The sequence below is a fragment of the Glycine soja genome, chromosome 9 (genome assembly GCF_004193775.1).
Source record: "Glycine soja cultivar W05 chromosome 9, ASM419377v2, whole genome shotgun sequence".
Classification (NCBI taxonomy): Eukaryota; Viridiplantae; Streptophyta; class Magnoliopsida; order Fabales; family Fabaceae; genus Glycine; species Glycine soja.
The window spans coordinates 9,673,549-9,693,650 of record NC_041010.1 but is presented as its reverse complement, the minus strand read 5'-3'; the positions used below and the strand labels follow the sequence as shown (position 1 = coordinate 9,693,650).

The 20,102-nt window shown below is 31.6% G+C and overlaps 1 protein-coding gene, 1 long non-coding RNA gene and 1 pseudogene across 2 annotated transcripts; 1 reads left to right on the top strand and 2 right to left on the bottom strand.

The window, feature by feature from the left end:
- Positions 1-2,079: 2,079 nt before the first annotated feature.
- On the bottom strand, positions 2,080-3,712 carry LOC114367989 (UDP-glycosyltransferase 43-like). The gene has a single exon (XM_028325297.1). It carries the CDS (start codon positions 3,704-3,706, stop codon positions 2,228-2,230), a length of 1,479 nt encoding a protein of 492 aa, XP_028181098.1. The 5' UTR covers positions 3,707-3,712; the 3' UTR covers positions 2,080-2,227.
- A 466-nt stretch (positions 3,713-4,178) lies between these two features.
- On the top strand, positions 4,179-5,833 carry LOC114367463. Its single transcript, XR_003657210.1, has 3 exons — positions 4,179-5,104; positions 5,190-5,280; positions 5,486-5,833. It is a non-coding gene; the product is annotated as an uncharacterized LOC114367463 (long non-coding RNA).
- Positions 5,834-12,020: 6,187 nt separating this feature from the next.
- On the bottom strand, positions 12,021-15,894 carry LOC114368146 (annotated as a pseudogene).
- Positions 15,895-20,102: the final 4,208 nt, after the last annotated feature.

Sequence of the window (20,102 nt, the reverse complement as noted above, 5' to 3'; positions counted from 1 at the left end):
TAAAAATTTAAATCCAAACTAATAAAATGTAATCACAAAAAGTCTCTTTATTGGAACTTCACATTCAATTTCTCTTTTAAAAAAAATTAATTGACTTCAAATTAATTTCATGGGACACACTTAAAAAAATGAACAATTTCAAGATACTAATTTTTACCACAAAATAAAATAATTCATGAACGAAGTTAGTAGTAAAAATAATTAATCTTAACAATAATAACTTCAAAATGAAAATAGGTAATTAAAAAATTACTACAAATATATTAAATTAAATATGATACAAGCAACAATAAAACATCATCAAATAACACTTTCAACTTGAACGCTTATCAATTTTTAACACACAAAAAAATGAACCTAATCTAATTAAAAAAAATACTACAACTTCATATTAAAATAAATTTCGTACTCAAAATACTTTCTTCAAATAAATATGATCTACAAATTTTTTTAAATGAAAGTTGAAACGTTCATCAATTATTAACACACTAATAAATCATTAACACCAACCTAATCTAATTAAAAAAATACTACAAAATTCATATTCAAAATATTTTATTTTCACTGATAAAATTTTCTTCAAATAAAATTATTACATAATTTCTTTTATTTTAGACATTTAAACACACACTAACAAGCTTATTAAATATAACAAACTAATTTAATTTTTATAAAAAATACTTCAAGATATATCTTTATTCCAACCTAACAAAATAACTTACAAAAAATATGTGATCTTCCAAAACCACCTAACAAAATAACTTACAAAAAAAATTGATATCACAGAAATTTTCAAACCCACGAAAGCAAAAACGAAAGCAACTGCTGCAAGCGAAAACAATTGAAAAAAATGGTGAAGGAGGAGGTGTATTTAAACACCCTAAAACGCCAACCCCATTTGCGCCATATTCTACCCTAAAACGCCAACACCATTTGCGCTTCCAGACCACCCTAAAACGCCAACACCATTTGCACTTCCAGACCCTCACTACTCCTACCTGCCAAAGTTGCTATCCTTGCTGCAAAGCTAAAACGCCATTTTGACTGGCGCCTTCACTCTCCCATGCAGAACGCGCCAGTGCTCCTTGCGCGTCCATCGCCACGTAAGCAGAAGGGCAACGCGCTGCTGCTACTGGCGTCTCCGAGGCCACGTGGCAGCTCCTACGCGGAAGCGCCTATGGTGGTGGCACCATGCATGGCCTTCACGTAGAAAAACTGCACCTGCCAGGAATAAGTTTCAGAAGAACCCCATTTTAGAAATTAGTTTGTAAAAAGGCACCATTTGAGGATTTTTGCCCCTGGATGTACAGGTTTTACCTTTTGTTTGGAGTAATTCATTTCCCATCTCTTACCTCAACAAATAATGGATTGTCACAAAAGTTTGATTTGTGGTATTTTTGACATTTTCTTAGCTTGTTACATTAGAGTATTTTTTTTTATAAATATCATTTATGGCCATTTGTGTTTTAGTTTTTATTTTTGTTTTGATTCATTGAATTTCAAAAGTCTCATTTATATCTTTTAGTGTGCGTCAGTATTTTAAAATTTGAAATTATTAATTATAACATAATTGCAATTTATAACTATGTCTAAATTAATTGTTATGATAAATATAATTAATTTAACTCCAAAATCACCACAATCTTTTTTTATTAAATTTTTTAAAATGATTGGACAACCTCCAGGTATAATCTTCACCACACAAATCATCAATTGTTTACAAATAATCAAGAACACAACTACTAGATATCTTCAATTTATATTCGAAAGTAATGAAACAATTAGTGGAAGAAACAAGCACACAGGAAAAAAGACATGGCATTAAAGCAAACTCAATTTTTCTAAAGACTAAACTTAAAACTACTGCTTAAAATAATAATACATCAAATACAGATTTTCTTACTATGTCTACTATCAAGTATTAGAGATTGGGAATAGGTTGAGATTTGTCCAAAGTTTGACGTACTGACATTAAGAGAGAAATTAAGATTTAGATTTTTTAAAATAAATAATATATGTACAGAAAGTATCATTTTTATATTATTATTTAATTTAAATTTTATAATAATTATCTTAAAATAACATAAAAAATGATTTATTGATCGATAGTATAAAAACTACTATTAGAATTGCATTATCCATTTTTATAAAATAAAAAATTGCATAATCCATACTTATGAAACTTTATTATTTAATCCCTAAAAAAGCAGTTGATTGCATGGGTTGTTCAACTTGTCAACTGTTGAATTAGGAACACTAGGTTATTGTAAGATGACCTGTTCTCCATCAATGCGCTTCTACAGATGTCACTCATCTCTTTCACCTTTTTTTGGATCTCATCAGCACCCTTCATCAGCGACCTCACGCCATTCAGCACTTCTTCTGCCCGCACCAGATCCCCACCCACCCTATAATCTACCCTAATCTCCACCGCTAATCCCAATTCCCTAACCATTTGAAACGCGTTCATTTGTTGCTCAGCGTACACCGGCCACGTGGCAATCGGTACACCATGCCACAAGCTCTCTAATATCGAGTTCCAACCACAATGCGACACGAAACCCCCTACGGCCTTGTGGGCCAACACCACCGCTTGTGGGACCCACCCACACACCAAACCCATCTCAGCCGTTCGTTCAAGAAATCCATCTGGTAGCACGTCCTTGGGGTTTGTGTAATCTCTCGGGTCTTCCAATTGGGCCTTCGGAGGCTCCCGCAAAGCCCACAAGAATCTAACATTAGCCATTTCAAGCCCAGTTGCAATCTCCTCCACCTGGTTTGCCTTTAAGCTTCCCATGCTCCCGAAGCAGACAAAAACCACTGAAGACACAGGCTGCTGATCAAGCCACTCCATAATTCGCTTGTATTGGGCCGGGTTCGGATCCCATTGGTTCGATCCAACAAGGTCAAGAACCGGCCCAATTGGATAAACGCGTGGCAATTCCGAATCGTTGTAGAGTGACTGAAGCGCGTGAGGTTCAAGCTCTTGAACCGTATTCACGAAGATGCCCTTTGTTTCCCTGTACCTTCTCGCGTGGTATGCCACCCAAGAAAACGCGTCGTTCGCGTCCAACACGAGGTTGGGCAAAACGGACCGTGGCAAGGGGTTTTCAAAACTCGGAACCGCCAACTCGGATTCCGACTCGACCGGGTCGACTTGGTCGAGGTGGAGCGTGAAGCCGAGGAAGCTCGCCGGTGACGCGAAGAAGAGGTAGCACGGGACGGCGAGCTCGGCGGCGACGTCGATGAGCGTGGTGGAGAACATGTCGACGAAGAGAGCGACGAGTCGAACCGAGTCAAACGAGTTTGACTCGTTTTTTTTGAGGTTGAGGAGCGCGTTCTTGACCTGGTGTTTGTGATTTTGGATGTGGAGGGAGACGAAGGCGATGAAGGATTGGTACTGGTCGGGTGTGGGTGGGTCCACTGTAGGGAGGTGGAGGAGTTTGAGATTAGTGGCTGAGGAGGCGCGGGATTGGACGTAGGTGCTTATGAGGGGTCGTTGCGGCGTGGTGACAGTGAGAACGGTTGCAGATAATTGAGGGTTGTGTTTGGTTAGGAGATCCGCGAATTCCACAATTGGAACAAGGTTGCCGAGGGCTGGGGTAGCGATGAAAACCACTTCAAATCTAGTCATGATAAGATGACCAAGGAGCTTTGAATTATTGAGATGAATGATGGACATATATATGTATACATATAGTATCATTAATAGTTAATAACTAACATAATAAAATTATTAATAATTTTTGTATCCTATCATGAATTAATATAAGTCATGATGCGATGACGCGCGAGCTTTGAATTATATATATATATATATATATATATATATATATATATATATATATATATATATATATATAAAATGGCTTACGTGTCATGCTGTGGTACAATGTAATTCTCACCTAAAAATATCAAATCATGCTACAGTGCATTTCCATTATAAAATTAATGTCTCGAAGACTTATGCATTTCCATTCCCAAAAATATCAACATCAACCTTTTTATTTTTTCCACGTTAGGAGTATTGATGATGTATTACTTTTTTTATTTTTTTTTAAAAAAGGCAAGCATTTATTGTGGCACGTCATTTATCATTTTCATTTATTGTTGAAGGCATTTTCCTTCTCTTTTTCTTTAGAAATCTGAAATGCCATTTTTTTTTACCATTCTTGTTTTTTCTCATTTCTCTCTCCCAAATTGCTTTGTCTCATTTCTCTCTCCCGAATTGTTATCTCCCCCTTCTTTGTTCCTTCTTTCCATTTTTTTCATTCTTCCCGTTTTTTTGTATTTTCTTACATCTAAAGCTGTGATTTTTTACACCAAAATTGTTATTTTTATCTTAGATTCCATGACAACGATATCATATTTGCGTTCCTCTCCAAGTTTGTATTTCTATTTGACCGTGACTAACTATTGTTCTTCCTTTGCAACACAAAAGCTTCAATTTTTTTGTGTTTTCTGTTTTTTGTGTTATAATGACTTTTCGCAGGACAAGAGGTTAAATTTTTTGGTGTTTCTGAGCCTTCTCCGACGTACCCAAAGGCTGGAGCTTTTTTGCTGGGTTTGCTAGTTCTTTGCTTGATTTGATCGAAAAATGATTTATGGGTTCTTTTCTCTCCTATCTTTCTACGTTTTCTTTTTTCATTTGATTTATTTGACTGTGACTGACTATTGTTCTTCCTTTGCAACACAAAAGCTTCAATTTTTTTGCGTCTTATGTCTTTGTTTTGTGTTATAATGACTTTTCGCAGGACAAAAGGTTAAATTTTTTGGTGTTCCTGAGCCTTCTCCGACGTACCCAAAGGCTGAAGCTTTTTTGCTGGGTTTGGCAGTTCTTTGCTTGATTTGGCCTAAAAATTATTTATGGGTTTTTTTCTCTCCTATCTTTCTACGTTTTCTTTTTTCATTTGGTTTATTTGATGGTGGCTGAGTATTGTTCTTCCTTTGCAAGACAAAAGCTTCAATTTTTTTGTGTCTTCTGTCTTTGTTTTGTGTTATAATGACTTTTCACAAGACAAGGTTAAATTTTTTTGTGTTCTTGAACCTTCTCCGACATAAAGTTGTCACCGAGAGCAAATAGTGTTCGGCATTTGAAGGACAGGTTTGTGATGTATTTTATTTCTCCTTTTGATTTATGGGTTCTTTCAGTATAAAAGATTGAATTTTTTTTTTTTTGTGTTCCTTAGTCTTATTGAGTCTTATTTGACTGTGGTTAACCTACTCTTCTTCCTTTGCAAGACAAAAGCCATAGATCATAGTATGTTGGATAAATTACAGGTTCGTTTTCCCTCCCCGTCTTCTTCTGCGTTTTCTTTTTACCCTTTTTTTGTATTTGTATGCGTTTTTCATTTCGATTTTTTATTTTTTCACTGCATGGTCATTGTTTCTCTTAAAGCTACGATTTTTTTCTCCAAAAAACTTTGATTTTTGGGTTTTGTCAGTACAAATATTGAGTAGTGCTTCATTTTCTTTTTCTTTGCAGGGGAAAGCTTCGTTTTTTTCTTTACTCAGATGAACATAGTTCGATTGCCGATGTTCTGCCTTAATAGCACAATATTGAAAAATATGGATCTTTGTGTTGCATTCGCTACCTATTTTTATCTTTTTTTGTGTTGCATGTTTGAGTTCCTTTCTTTATCATGTTCATTTTTGTATTACTTGAAAAAAATGACGTTTATTACTATGATTAACTTTGAGGTTCACGAGTGATCTTCAGTCTTCTCTAATGTTCCCGTTCTTATTATGGCAACGTATTGTACAAAATCCCTATGTAGATATTCTTGGCATTTGTACTTATACCGGTTAAAAATAAAATAGAAATTACTTTTAATGTTTTTGTGTTTTGTTTCCTTCAATTTCGCACTATTTTATGCCTTTTACGTTCTTATTATGGCTACCTTTTTTGAATTTTATGTTTATTTTGCTTTCGTTTCCAATGAATTAATGTTTCCAAGAAAAATTAATTATTTGTATTCTATTCCCAAGACGTTTGTCTTTCCAATGCGCTTTTTTGGTCCCAAGACACTTGCATTTCCAATGCATTTTTCTGTTCCCAAGACTTGACTTTCCAATGCACTTTTCTTTGTCTTTCCAATATGTTTTTCTATCATGATGCTTTTAGTCATTATTATAATAAATTAATTATTTTAAAATTTAAATGTTAACATAAGATTAATATTTCAAACGAATAATAAATAATTAATTAATAAATATAATTTAAAAATATAAAAAGATTAAAATTAAACTTAAAATTTAATTTATTCAAATAAAACAAATAATTAAAATGAAAAAAAAAACCCACACATGAGTAAGGACTAGCTTGGTAAAACAGTGTACCTCTTATCAATATAATTTTTTATAATTAGTTATTGTTTTGAGTGTTTTCTACAATTTTTCACGTTTTGAGTGAAATATTTTTAGTCATTTCTACTTTTGGGTGTTTTCTTCCATTTTCTATGTTTTGAATGAAATGTTTTCATCCATTTCTCCTATTGCCATTGAGATGGTTTAGCTTGGAATCCTCGCCAATCATCCTTAAAAGATTTGTATTTATTTAATTAACGAATCTTATCTCCGAAATTACTTAAGCATATTTTAGGCTATTTTTCGGCAACTGATTGCCAAATTTTTCACATAATGTTTTATTCATGTCGATGGTTTCCTATTAAAAGTAATAATAATAATTGAAGCATAAAAATTAGATTGGATACTTCAATTTGGGATAAGGAGATGACGAGATAAGACCCTTTTGATACATAATTTAGCCCTTATTAATTATTATATAAATTAAATTTCATCAATTTTTATGAGTCGGAATTATTTTTTATCAATTTAAATATATCATATTAAGTTTTTCTATAAAATATACTACGTGTGTAATTGTGTATAATTATAATTGATAAATTTATGCTTTGAATAACTTTTATATATGTTAACTTTTATTTACTAACTATTATATTGAATATTTTTTCAATAAGTTTGAGTTTATAAAATTTTAATATGATTTAATTTTAGTATAATTAATAGACAGTATATTGCTTTTAATATTTACTTACTATTTGTTTATGTTTAATTTTTTTATAAAATTATGCTTTGCAAATTTCATTTTTATATCATAAACAATTTTTTTAGCATCTTTAGTTCTTATACTTTTCCTTTTGCTAATAACTTTAGTCTTTAATATGGAGTAACAAGTGAATTGATGGTGTCACAATCACTTTAACAGTTCAATAGCATATGATATTGTCAAAATATTTAATAGAAAAATTACATGTAGTTTCTTTTATAAGTTATAATATTAAAAATCTTTACGTGTAGAATAATTCACACTAATAGCGTAAAATAATTTATATATTTTAAAAAAATAAAAAAATCTTTAAGTGTAGTTAATTTTTTTTTTATCAAAAATAAGTTTCATACTTGAATCAAAGAGTAGATATTTCAAATTTTTATTGAAGAGTTAGATATTTTAATTATGTTAGTTAAAAAAAATAAGATTAATGTTAACATCAGATTAATGTTCCAAACGAAAAATCAATAAATAATTAATAAATATAATTTAATGTCAATCATCATCAAAATAATTCAAATTCATCAGTGTCAATCATCATTTAATGTCATGAATAAGTATGTCTCCTTTTGATTCTCCATGATCATTCAAACTAATTGAAATGTCTTGATTTGAAATACTATTAACAAGTTTACACCTTGGCGCAGGTTTCAAATTCATATTTTATTTAATGTATTTTGTCTGTCAATACTTAAACATTATTATTATCCAAATAAACTAAATTTTCAGTCATTCCATAATGAATTTTAACACTATTGATAAATATACAACAATATTTTCATAATAAAAGTCTAGCACGGGAAGTGAAAAAGATTATCATTATATTCATAATAAATGATAAAAGTCTAGCACGGGAAGTAAAAAAAATTATCATTGTGATACAGTAATATGCATTGATCAACAATAAATATGGATTATGCATAGTTAAAGCCTAGCACTTATTATACTAAGTACATTATTAACTATTCATTATAGTTGTTCACCTCCCCAACTATTGAACAATATTCAAGGAGTTTTAAGTTTTTATACTCGGGTTTTGTACTATTTTCATATGCTTTCATTTTTGTTCATTATATCTGTTCATGAAACTTCTCCATCATTGTATCTGTTCATGAATATGCTGAGATCTCCATTATTTTTATTTTTATTAATAGTAATTGTAAGTATTTTTAAACATTTTTCTTCGTGTGAAAAAATTTATTATTTAATAAAATAAATATACATTACTAGGAACAATTTAATTGTGGTGGTACATATTATAAAGTAATATGTTATTAAGATTTATGATTTTTTCGCTTATGGTATATGTTATTACAAGATTTATTTACTTTCGTATTTTTTATGTTTATCTTTTTAATCTTTCAAATATTTTTTTACATAGCCTCTAATAAAGAAAATAAATATTAACGATTATGGGAAGTGTAATAGCCTCGCAATAAATATACAACCGTATTCATGATATTTCTTCTAGCACGGGAAGTGAAAAAAAATATCATTATACTGATCAGCAATAAATATGGATGACGCACTGAAACAGTAAAAGGTCAGCGCTTAATATACTAAGTATATTATTAGAGTATATATATGGATTAATAGACTAAATGTTTGCCGAGGTGCAAAAGATTATCATGGGAAGTGAAAAAGATTATCATTATATGACCAGTATGGATGACGCATGGGACAAACATTACTACTTTTCAAGTTGACGTCATGAGACCTCTCATACATTTTTTTTTTGTAATTGTTTGTTCGTGAATATATTATATGTCTGACATAGTATTTTGAATTGTAATTCTATTAACCAGTCTTATCAAACAAAGTTTTATTTTTGTAATTTGAACCATACTATATGCTTATTTGTTATTTGCTTAAATATACAAGTTAATTTTTTTATACATTCTTAAATATTAGTAATATTTAACATTTAAAAAATCTCATATATTACTATAAACGATCTCTTTATATTTCATTCTTATTAAATCACGACCATTACTACATGTTCATATCAACTTACGTTTTTTAGCTTAGTGTTGTTGTATATCGTATCTAACTCCTGCATACAAATTCCAAATATTCACTGATGTTATTTGCATATGCAACAACTCATTTATTTCTGTTTATTGTATAGTCTCTCACTCCGTACAAGATGTTACCATCATAATCTTTCTAGCACCATGAAAACATTCTACCATACAATCAGGTTAGTTTCAAATACATTTCTAAATTAATGTTTTCTTTTCCCTACACATATTTCAATATTATTATCGTCCCATTAAATAAAATTTTCAAACATTATACATATATTTTGACATACTTCACATTTATCAATATTCAAATAGAAGTATGAGTCCATGCATCGGCACGGGCGTCTCTCTAGTTAGTATGCAATCCATACACATGCATGGGTTGTTTGGTAAGCGAGTTTGCAAACGTTAAAAAATAGAGTTAAAGTCAAATACACAAATTAAGTATAAAGCAAAATAATATCGTTAATATTTATAAGTAATTGTTTGCTAGAACTACATCAACAAGATTTTTTTTTCAAAATCTTAGACTACAAAAGGCAATTTAATCAGTGTTACTATCGTCCCAATCATTCTGCCTTCTAATTACAATATCCCAAATTTTTTCATAATATCTATAGTAAAAAGAGATTTCATCTCCATCATCAAAGTCCATTTCTTCAAGAAAATCATACCATGGTTGAACAACGCATTTTCCACCAATACCAGGATTCAGGGTTTCAACTTTCCATTGCAATGGAGGACCAAATCGCCTTAAGATTGTCATGTGGTGACCACAAGCATTAAGAGGAACTTGTGTACAAAGCGGGAGTTTCTACAGATAGAAAAAAAGTAAAATTAATAAATTGCTAAAAATTTGTTTAAAGAGATTAATCTATGAAAGGTCAACTTACCAGGGGTTCAGGAGCATCGAGCATTTCCTGAGTAAACCAAACAGTCCACATATGCTTTCTGGATGAATACCTCTGCCTGCCACAAGTTTGCCGCTCCAGTGGTGGGATGAAGTGTATGTCAAACACGCACTGATGGTCATAGGCAAAAAAGTTAATGGTGGTTGACTCGTAGATTTTCAATTCTTTCCTGAAGTTTTCGAGTCCATTTGCCAAATAGACTCTTTCTTTGTGTCGTCTGACTTGTATTTCGTAGATGGCTCCATCATATCTCAGGTGAACAGACTCGGGATCCTGTGGTGCCCATTGTGTATGGTAGAACGCTGGAAGTTGTATGATGTTCTGCAAAAAAACTAAGAAATGTAAATGCATGTATATGGAACGATAATACTAATAAAAGAATTGCAAAATAACAGAATAATCAAATATGACTTTGTCGTTGTTGAAGGCAGCGATAAATTGGATGATCAACGGCGGCCCGATAATGGGATTTTTCATCTGCAATGACAGAGACATTGTAATTTTAATAGTTTAAGTGTTGATGTTGAAGAAAAGGAGAAAAAAAATTATGCAATAAAGAGCATAATAGGAACGACTTACTTCACTTGATGTTGTTGAAGATGTGCTCTTCATTTTGTGGATGGCGTAAAAAGGTAGGTTATAGCATTTTGCAGAGTGTAATATTTAATGTATGCTTGTTCCCAATGCTATAACTTACGGTTGGTTTCATCATTGTTTTTTAGTTTAGCACGGTTGTCAAGAGGCGTCAAGTGAATAGTCATGAAGTGAATAGGTGCCAAGTAACTGAAGAGTTTTTCTTAAAACCAGAAGGTTAACACCATTGATATCATGGGGCATTAACGGTCCAGTTTTTTTTTTCATGTTGGATATGACCATTGGCGCAATTTTTAGAATTCCTTGTTAGCATTGTTTTTAATACATAGACAACAGAGGGTAATAGTAGAATATAATAATGATTGGAAGATCAATTTAATAACAGTAGAAAAAAAAATATATATTGTAGAGTGGCCAAATATGAACACATATTGTGTTTTGTGTACCTAGTGAATATCATATGATATTTTTTAATCATATGATATCTAAAGCATATATACACCAATTTTTTTAAAATAATTATGTCATTCTACATAATTGGATTTTTTTAGTGTGGTCTTTTTTGTAAAATAAGAATGATGTTTTTTTGAGCCAATCAAGCATATGCACCATAATTTGATATATTTGCAGGATTGACATAAGTGAATTTTTTTCATAGTCACAAAAAAGTGCAAGGTAAATTTGATAAATATTCTTTAAAAAATAATTATCGTATAAGGAGTAGTAGATGAAACAAAAAGAAATTTTAGCCTCGGAGGAATGCTAGATACATTATTATCAGTGGTTATTTGAGTTATTGGACTTCAAGAGGTCATAAAAAACGTCAAAGGAAGAATTTCCAACTTAGTTCTTGTTTAAATTCCTATGTTTTGGAGAAAAACAAACACAATTCTTACATAGCAGAAATTGAATATATCTGCCAAAAATTTGTATCCTATTTTCATAATATTATTCATGAGTCAGATATATTGAACTCATTTGATGGTAGTTGACTTCGAGCAGTTGCTATTTATGGATGAAAGGGGGTCATTCTATGATTTCCCTATAAAACAATGCAATTGAATATCAGGAACATTGTTTAATTAAGTAAAAGACATTTTTAAATCTGCGATAACACTATGCTAAGCATTGATAAACTACTAAACATTCAGAGGTTATGGATATCTTTGTAAACCGGTTAATAATATAACATTATTAAAAGTAAGTTTACTAGATGAAATTTAAATCAAAGATAGAATTATAAACTTCAGCGGCCAGATTTTAATGTAGTAACTAAGATTATGTACCTGATAATATAATATTTAAGATTGTGATATATGATATCGTCCTTAGCTGTATATTATAATGTACATGAGTAAGATAGCAGTTTAGAATTGCTGCCAATAAATAGTAGAATTTATGTTCTTGCAAAATTTAGATTTACCTTGTAAGATTTTTGAAAACCTCTTTAAAAACTACATTGTTAGTAGAAGTCATATTTTTTTGGTCTTTATCATGAATAAGAACTTTTAATCCTTCCCTTGAATTGACCCTTGATAATGCAATGTATAATTGTCCATGGCTAAAGACAGGTTTTGGCAAATAAAGTCCAACCATAGAAAGTGATTGGCCCTGAGACTTGTTAATTGCTATTACATAAGATAGCATGATTGGAAATTGCCTTCTCAAAAGTTTAAAAGGCCATGGTGATTGTGAAGGGGACATTGACATTCTTGGGATGTAAACATTATGGTCAGGATTTTTGCCAAAAATAATTCCAGCTGCAATTACATGTTTAGCTAGTCTTGTAACTACTAATCTAGTACCATTACACAGGTCTTGTGTTTGGTCTAAGTTTCTTAGCAACATTATAGGACTACCGATTTTTAGCTTTATACAATGATTTGGCAAACCAGATGTGTTTAGTGAATTAAGAAATTCGGTGGTAATTGATTGGAAATGCCAACTCTTAATGCTTTTTGATTTGTTTATACAATCAGAGCTTAGGTATTCCATGTGTTCACCTATTATATTTATTTTAGTTAGCATGCAAACTTAATAATAACAATTATCATAAAGAGCACAAATATTAAATAGATCCTAGTTTTTGTAAGTTTCACAGATATGTATAAATACCTGGAATCAAAGAAAGTATATAATCATTGACCTCTTCAACTGTTTCATTGGTGGAAGCCAATATTGCTCTACATTTGAAGAATTCAGGATTACTGTGGTGTTGATATAAATTTGGGAATGTTGACCTAACTATAGCATCAATTGGGTCATTATATTCAGTAATCAGTAGGTACTCAGGAATTTCAACTGTAGCATATTCATCATTTTCATTCCCAATAACTCCATCTCCAATATCTAGAATCCACTTTGCAAATTTAGCAGTTTCTTGATTATCAACTGATTGGGCATTGGCTTGTAAACGCATGTTTTTTGTGAGCCATAAGACTTGACAGCAATGCCACAGACATCATGAATTAATTGTTGCATTTATAATGTTTGAACGACTTCCTCTTGGAATGACTGACCGTATTTGTCGGAAATCTCCACCAAATATAATAACTTTGCCTCCAAAGATTTGATTGGAATTTTTTTTTCTTTAATAATGTCTGTTAAAATTTGATCAAGTGCTTGAAAGCAAAATTTGTGAGTCATCGGTGCTTCATCCTAAATTATCAGATTTGTTTGATTTAGCAATTCTGCTAACTGACTTCCTTGAAGTGTGTTGCATGTTGAGTCTTCGAAAATTGGCACAAGTATCTTAAATTTGGAATGGACAGTCTTGCCTCCTGGCAACAACAGAGAAGCTATGCCGCTAGAAGCAACCATAATCACAATTTGATTCTTTGCCCTCAATGAACTTGCTAATGTTCTCCATATGTATGTTTTTCTTGTACCTCCATATCCATATAGGAAAAACATACCACCTTCATCGTTGTTCACAACTTGCATAATTTTTTCATAAATTTGCTTTTGTTCATCTAGAATCAGGAATAAGTTCACATTAGATAGAAATGAAGAATAAGTAGATGCAAAATTGGAAGATATAGATGATAATTACATTTTCCATATTTTCAACTGAATTTAACTTTCTTAAATACAATTTATAATATATGCATTGGTAGATTACCTATCATAGATGAAAAAAGATTTTTGAATTCTGATCTAGCGTCATCATTGTTGTAATTAAGTTCTGATAATATCAAGCTATTCTCTAAACACCATGCAGGATTTGCATCCTCAGGATATGGCATTGTAGGATAGTCTTTAAGTGATTTTTGATTTGCATGTAGAAGTTTTTCAATTTCCAGTAATGTTAAATTTTTAAGTTGCTCATCATCAATGTGTAATTCTAACAAATGATAATGAAAATAGTTAAACAATGCTTATCTCTGATGTTATTCAACATACAAAGTTACAAACCCATAAAAATTAACCTGTGTTTAGTGTTGTTTTTATATAATGATATGCAATGTCTTCAGCTAACCAATTCCATGTCTGATTCCAAAGTTCTTCAGGTTTAGTAATGACACCTGTTAATAACATTAACACAAATAATTTCCTCAAATAATTAGTTGTACCCCGGTCCTTAGCTTCTTTGATTGCTTCCACAAATTCTTTGTCATCTTGCAAAAAACCCATTGTGAAGCATGCTTCTCTATATGTAGGGTATAGAACATTTTCAACTGTTCTAATATCCACAAATGAAGTAGGTCATTTGCATGTAGTAAGCATCATTCTTACATAAAATAATTCTCCAGTGGTTGGTGGAACCCATATTAGCCTCCTAATTGTATTGCCTTTCTTTCTAAGGTTCCATGATCTAGCCTTTTGGTTGTACACGAATTTGGAAACAAATTGTGAATAAGTAAGATTTCTACCTTTTATAAAACATTTGTTGCTATTCATCCAAGCTAAGAATTTTGAATATGAAATGCTTGGCTTTGATAGGATATCATCTATATCATCATCATCTTCATAAAGAACATTGTGTTGGCCTGAGAAATGAAAATGTAATCTCTTGACAGCAGGCTTTCTAGAATGTATTGGAAAACCAAAGATTCTCCAAGTAGCTTCACAGGGAGAAATATATTTGTCATAAAGATTAGTTAATTAAAGAAGTTAATTAAAGAAACAATGAGCAAATGAAGTATGCATGTTAAATCAATATTACCTGCAATCTACATATTCTTTAATCTCATCATTTTGAGTGATATAGATATTTAATGGAAGTACTTTGATTACACCATTCAATATTTATATGTGCTAGGTATTTCCTCAGTAATTTTGCATTGTAAGGTACTATATATCTATTATCAATGATAACATCATTCTTTGAGATTGTACGACCATCATTTCTTCTATGATAGATTGGATAGCCATTTGAATCTAAAAGAGTCTGAGGCTGAAACATTTTAGGATAAAAACGACTACACTTGCCTTCTTTCATACATGGAGACTTAGATGGTAGAATTCCACATGGGTCATGTACCATATGATTTTGCACCAATGTATACAATTCAGGGTCATTTTCATGTGAAGGTATTTCTGCTGATATCATCTAGTCAATTTCATTTGAAGATGGATATTTATTATCTGGGTGTAAAAATAGCAATAGATGCACGTGAGGAAGTCCTCTTTTCTGAAATTCAATTGTGTGCATATCTGCAATTGTTAGGTGATGGTATTAATAATGCAACAGTAATATAGAAATTTTGTACAGTTGTATCATATGAGGAAAAAATGGAAAGTAATAAACCAATGTATAAGTTTAACAACCAGATTAATAACAAACTCACATCCGACTACTTTTCCAAGCAGGTGTTTTTTTGTTTAAGTCAGAAAGCATCTGTTCATACTTCAATCTGAAAACACGGGAGATAAGATCTGGTCTATTTGTTGCTTTCATATTCAAAGGTGCAAGTACTCTACGGATTTTAGGTCAATTTGGATTACAAGTTAAAGTAATAAAAAGATTTTGGAAACCAACATGGTTGCATATTGCCATACCATCAAAGTAAAGTTGATCCATGTAACATGGACTGCCAACAAACATTGAAGGCAAAATCACTCTTTTTCCTTTAGATGAGCCTTTACTGGTTCCAACATCCAATGATGTTTGTAAACTGCAATACTTGCCAACTCTAAGTTTTTTTTTGTTGTTCCTGATGTAGCTAAGTCTTTCAGACTCAACCATGGTATATGCTTCAACGATGAATTGTTGGAATAGTTTTCTAGAATGCAACAAAGTTTGTGCTTCATTTGACCTGGATTGAAGTCTATAAGCAAACCACTCTCTCATCGTTACACGATTTCTCTTCCTTTTTTGTTGTCAAATGTAGAACGGTGAAGTATGTCAGGTCTATATCCATCTTCACCATTAGGGTAGAGTAAAGGGTATTGCAGTCCTAGATAGCTAGAGTGTAATTCATGGATTCTTTGTAATTCTCCATTTTGAGTTTCAACAATAATATCCCTTCTTGAGTTTGCATCAAAATCACCAACAATGAGAGCAGCAACTTCAGAAACATTTGGGAGATTATATGTACGACCATCCTTTTCACGACTGACTATCAATCTCAATTTCACATTATCTACTTGACTATTTGTCAATCTATCCCTGGCCATTCTAAAATTTTTTGCATGGACATTGTGGTCATCCAACATTTGACTTAAAGTTGAAACAATGTGTGGCTGAATTGCAACATGTTGGCTACAAAAAACAATATCAAAATACATCCATTGTTGTTACAAAACATGTTTTGCCAATCAGAATTCTTCATATTTGATAATAAAATAAACAAAAGAACTACTACCTCATGGTATTAATTCTATTTTCAACTTCATTCTGTGTATCAAAGATATATAATTGTGCAAATTTGGGTTGTTTTCCAGGCATTGGTAATAGGCTGCCTATTCGATGGCATGGTTGGCCTTGAATTCTAATTGTAGGAGGTCCTTTGGTTTCATTAATTGATTTGTCTAGCTTAATACCAGTAGAGGTAAAGGCAAACATCATGTTATATGTCCGTATGTTATATTGATAATTTTTACTATCAGTTGCATTATCATCAAACAAAAGTCGTTCAAGATGTTTTGGTGGATTTTGTAATAATGGAAGTTCAACTTTGTCATCTCCACAACATAAGCTGAACTTTGGGCTTGTTGTATTTTTATCTTTTGAAATTCTTTCATTATACCACATTTTTGCATTACAATGTCTACATTGCATGGCTTGATCACCGAGGTCAGAATAGCCTAAAATTGTTTAATGAGATAGTACAACATAATTTAAAGCATATGAGTTGATATCGTTAACCTTAAGTCAAAGCTATAATTATTACCTTCACTGTTGATTGTAGGTTCATTAGCGCTGGATTGACAATTTTCATTCTCAGACAAAAAATTAGAATCAGATGCTGTAACAATTTCAGTTAGATATCATAGCTATAATTAAAATTTGGGAAAAAAATGGAGCAAGGATTTTCTATCATCGTACCTTGTGTGGATTCAGAATTTATTTCATCTAATGAATTAGCTATTATGACTTAAAAATAGAGACAAATTAAGTAAAATTGAATAGACTAATGTTTTTTTTAAAAAGAAAACATGGTATTTATAATTTCTCACCATGACATTGTATATGTTGCACAGTGTAATCTATAGTTGCCTCATGTGGTGTCTGAGGCTGAGTTTTTTTTTTTTTTTGTAGGATAGCTTTCCTGTTCATCTTGGCTTTAGCTGAGCTAGGTGGATTTGCATTTCCTTGGTTTTGCATGTTGTCAATTGATATCGATGAAGCTGTTTGATATATAAATTCAATACCACACACTTTTGAAATGCACAAAGAGAAAATTAAAGATGAAAGGAATTGCAAATGCGCAGTTGTGCAATATTGTTGAAATGTATTAAGACAATATTAATTTAAATGCATAGCACATGGAACAACATTAAAGATGAAAGGAATGACAAATGAGACACAGAACTGCAATTCAATTTAAGTGGGTTGAAAAATGAGCCATCTAACAATAATGACATTCACATGTAAATATATTGTATATAGAGGGGTAAGTTGTTGATGTAGAGTCAGCTATGTGATTGATTTGCACGTTTAAAGGTGAAGAATTTGGAGCTCAACTTGGAACAAAAGATGGAATATTTTGTAAATTAATAAACAAATGTTAATTGACATCAAGCAAGAGATGGCAAATATCAAATCTGTGTTTGGTGGATTAAATGTGATTAGACGTTTTTATATAATGGATTTCATAATTAATAAACAAATTTCTTTTGGCACAGAGGAAGAAATGGTAAGTATCAAATCTGTAGTTGTTGCAATAAAAAAGAAAGCTAAGGATGAGATTGAAATTAGCAGCCAAAACTACAACTAAAGATTCATGGGTAAATTAATAAACAAAATTTTAATTGACATGAAGCAAGAGATGACAAATATCAAATCTACGTTTGGTGGATTAAATGTGATTAGACGTTTTTATATAATGAATTTCATAATTAATAAACAAATTTCTTTTGGCATGGTAAGTATCAAATCTGCAGTTGTTGCAATTAAAAAGAAAGCTAAGGATGAAATTGAAATTAGAAGCCAAAACTACAATTAAAGATTCATGGGTACAAAAATTTGGTATATAGGAATCATTGCACTTTCATTTAGAGACAGGGGTTGCTGTCAGTGCAGAAAACTTTGATATGAAAGGTAATATAGATAGCTTTAGTAAGTACTCACTATATTAAATTTCAAGGCTAAACTTGAAGGCAACTTTAAACAAAAATTGGTTTAACTGTATATTACCAATAAACATAGGATTAAATACTTTTTAAAATTACTTAATATACCAATCTATTTTGCTGATTTTAATGACTCATAATTAATGTTTAAGTCGGCAAAAAACTGAGTTTAATTGCTAAATGTTAGCTTATGTTTTAGTTTCTGTGATTGTTAAAAAATAGCTAACATTCATCCAAGCAGCAAGAAGGCGAATTCCTTCGAGAAAAAAAAACCTTAATTCATCAGTTAACTTGAGTTGTTTACATTGATCAGGATTTTGACAACAATTGAACAGATTGCAATTTCGTAATAGTATTTCATAATAGAACATATTACAATTTCATAATAGTATTAACAAATGAAGTAATGGAAACAAAAAAAAAATGATTGTTTCATTTAATCTGAGTAGCACATAACATATGACATTGTTTTTTTAAAGTTACACAGGGGCACAAAGGAAAAATAGTCAAAAGTTTGACCAATATTACAATTAGGTCATACCATGATAAAAAAAAAATCCAAGACAACCTATGAACAGGTTAATTCATTCAACCTGATAATGTCTGGGTAATTTGTTTGAGGAAACTTGCGTGGGTGAAATCTCAAAGTTTTTGGGTTCATCATCCAATTCATCAGAGGATAGGCGCTTAGTTGGTGTTAATGGAATCCTGAGAAGGGGGTCATGATCTGCGGTAACAGACACAAATTGCTGCATAAAATATTAACTGATCAGTGAGCTAAATTTTGTTGCCATCATTGCAAGATACACCAGGAAAAACACACAAGGACAATGTTAACTTACATATTCAAGCTTTGTAGGGTCGGTCGAGTCTAGCATTGAACTCTTGATCTTGCAACATGGCTGCATGATATATGAATTGAGAGTAAAGAAACAAATGGAATATATCGATACTATGACAACAACTAAAACACACTTGACAAAAGACCACCTCAGTATCAGGAAGCATATCTAGCACAACATTGATCAAGTCTAATTCATCTGAATATTTAAGAACAACAACATTCCTGAACCTTGATTGTACCTTGACTTTGAATGCAAGGAAACAACCCAGTACCCTATCTAGTGCTTGAGGAGAGGCATTTAAATCAACATCGCCATCCTTGGGGAAAAAAATCGATGACTTAATATGAACAATGAAAATGGATAGCAACCTAACAAATTTTGATTGTAAACTAAAAAAACATTGCATGATAATACAATAACATACTGCTATTTTGAGCCTGTTGACTTCATCGACTGATTGACCAATTAACTCTGCACATTCACGGTCCCAGAGCAAAAATTTGGTTTGTTCGCCCTTGTGATTAACTATCACTTCAACTCTATACCTGCCAATATACATACCAGTGTAAGAAAAAGTAGTTAATGAAGGTCATACCAATTGAGCAGCGAACCAATGACCTTAGTACAGGTTGATCGTTGTCTTTGCCACATGGACATGTGAATGGCACAGTTTCTATGTTAGTTTTTTTGTGACATTGACTGCAAGCTGGATAGCACCATGAATGGTTGTCCATCACTATAGTTGTAATCATGGCGACAGTAACACAAACAATTTCCTGTTTGAAAAAACTGGCATTAGATTTTGTATAAAGAGAAGCTAGAAATGAATAAGAACATGACCTCAGAAATGGCATTAATCTGACAAATATTTTTTGGTACAACCTTTGAAAGAAACACATCTTTTGATGATAATTGAGAT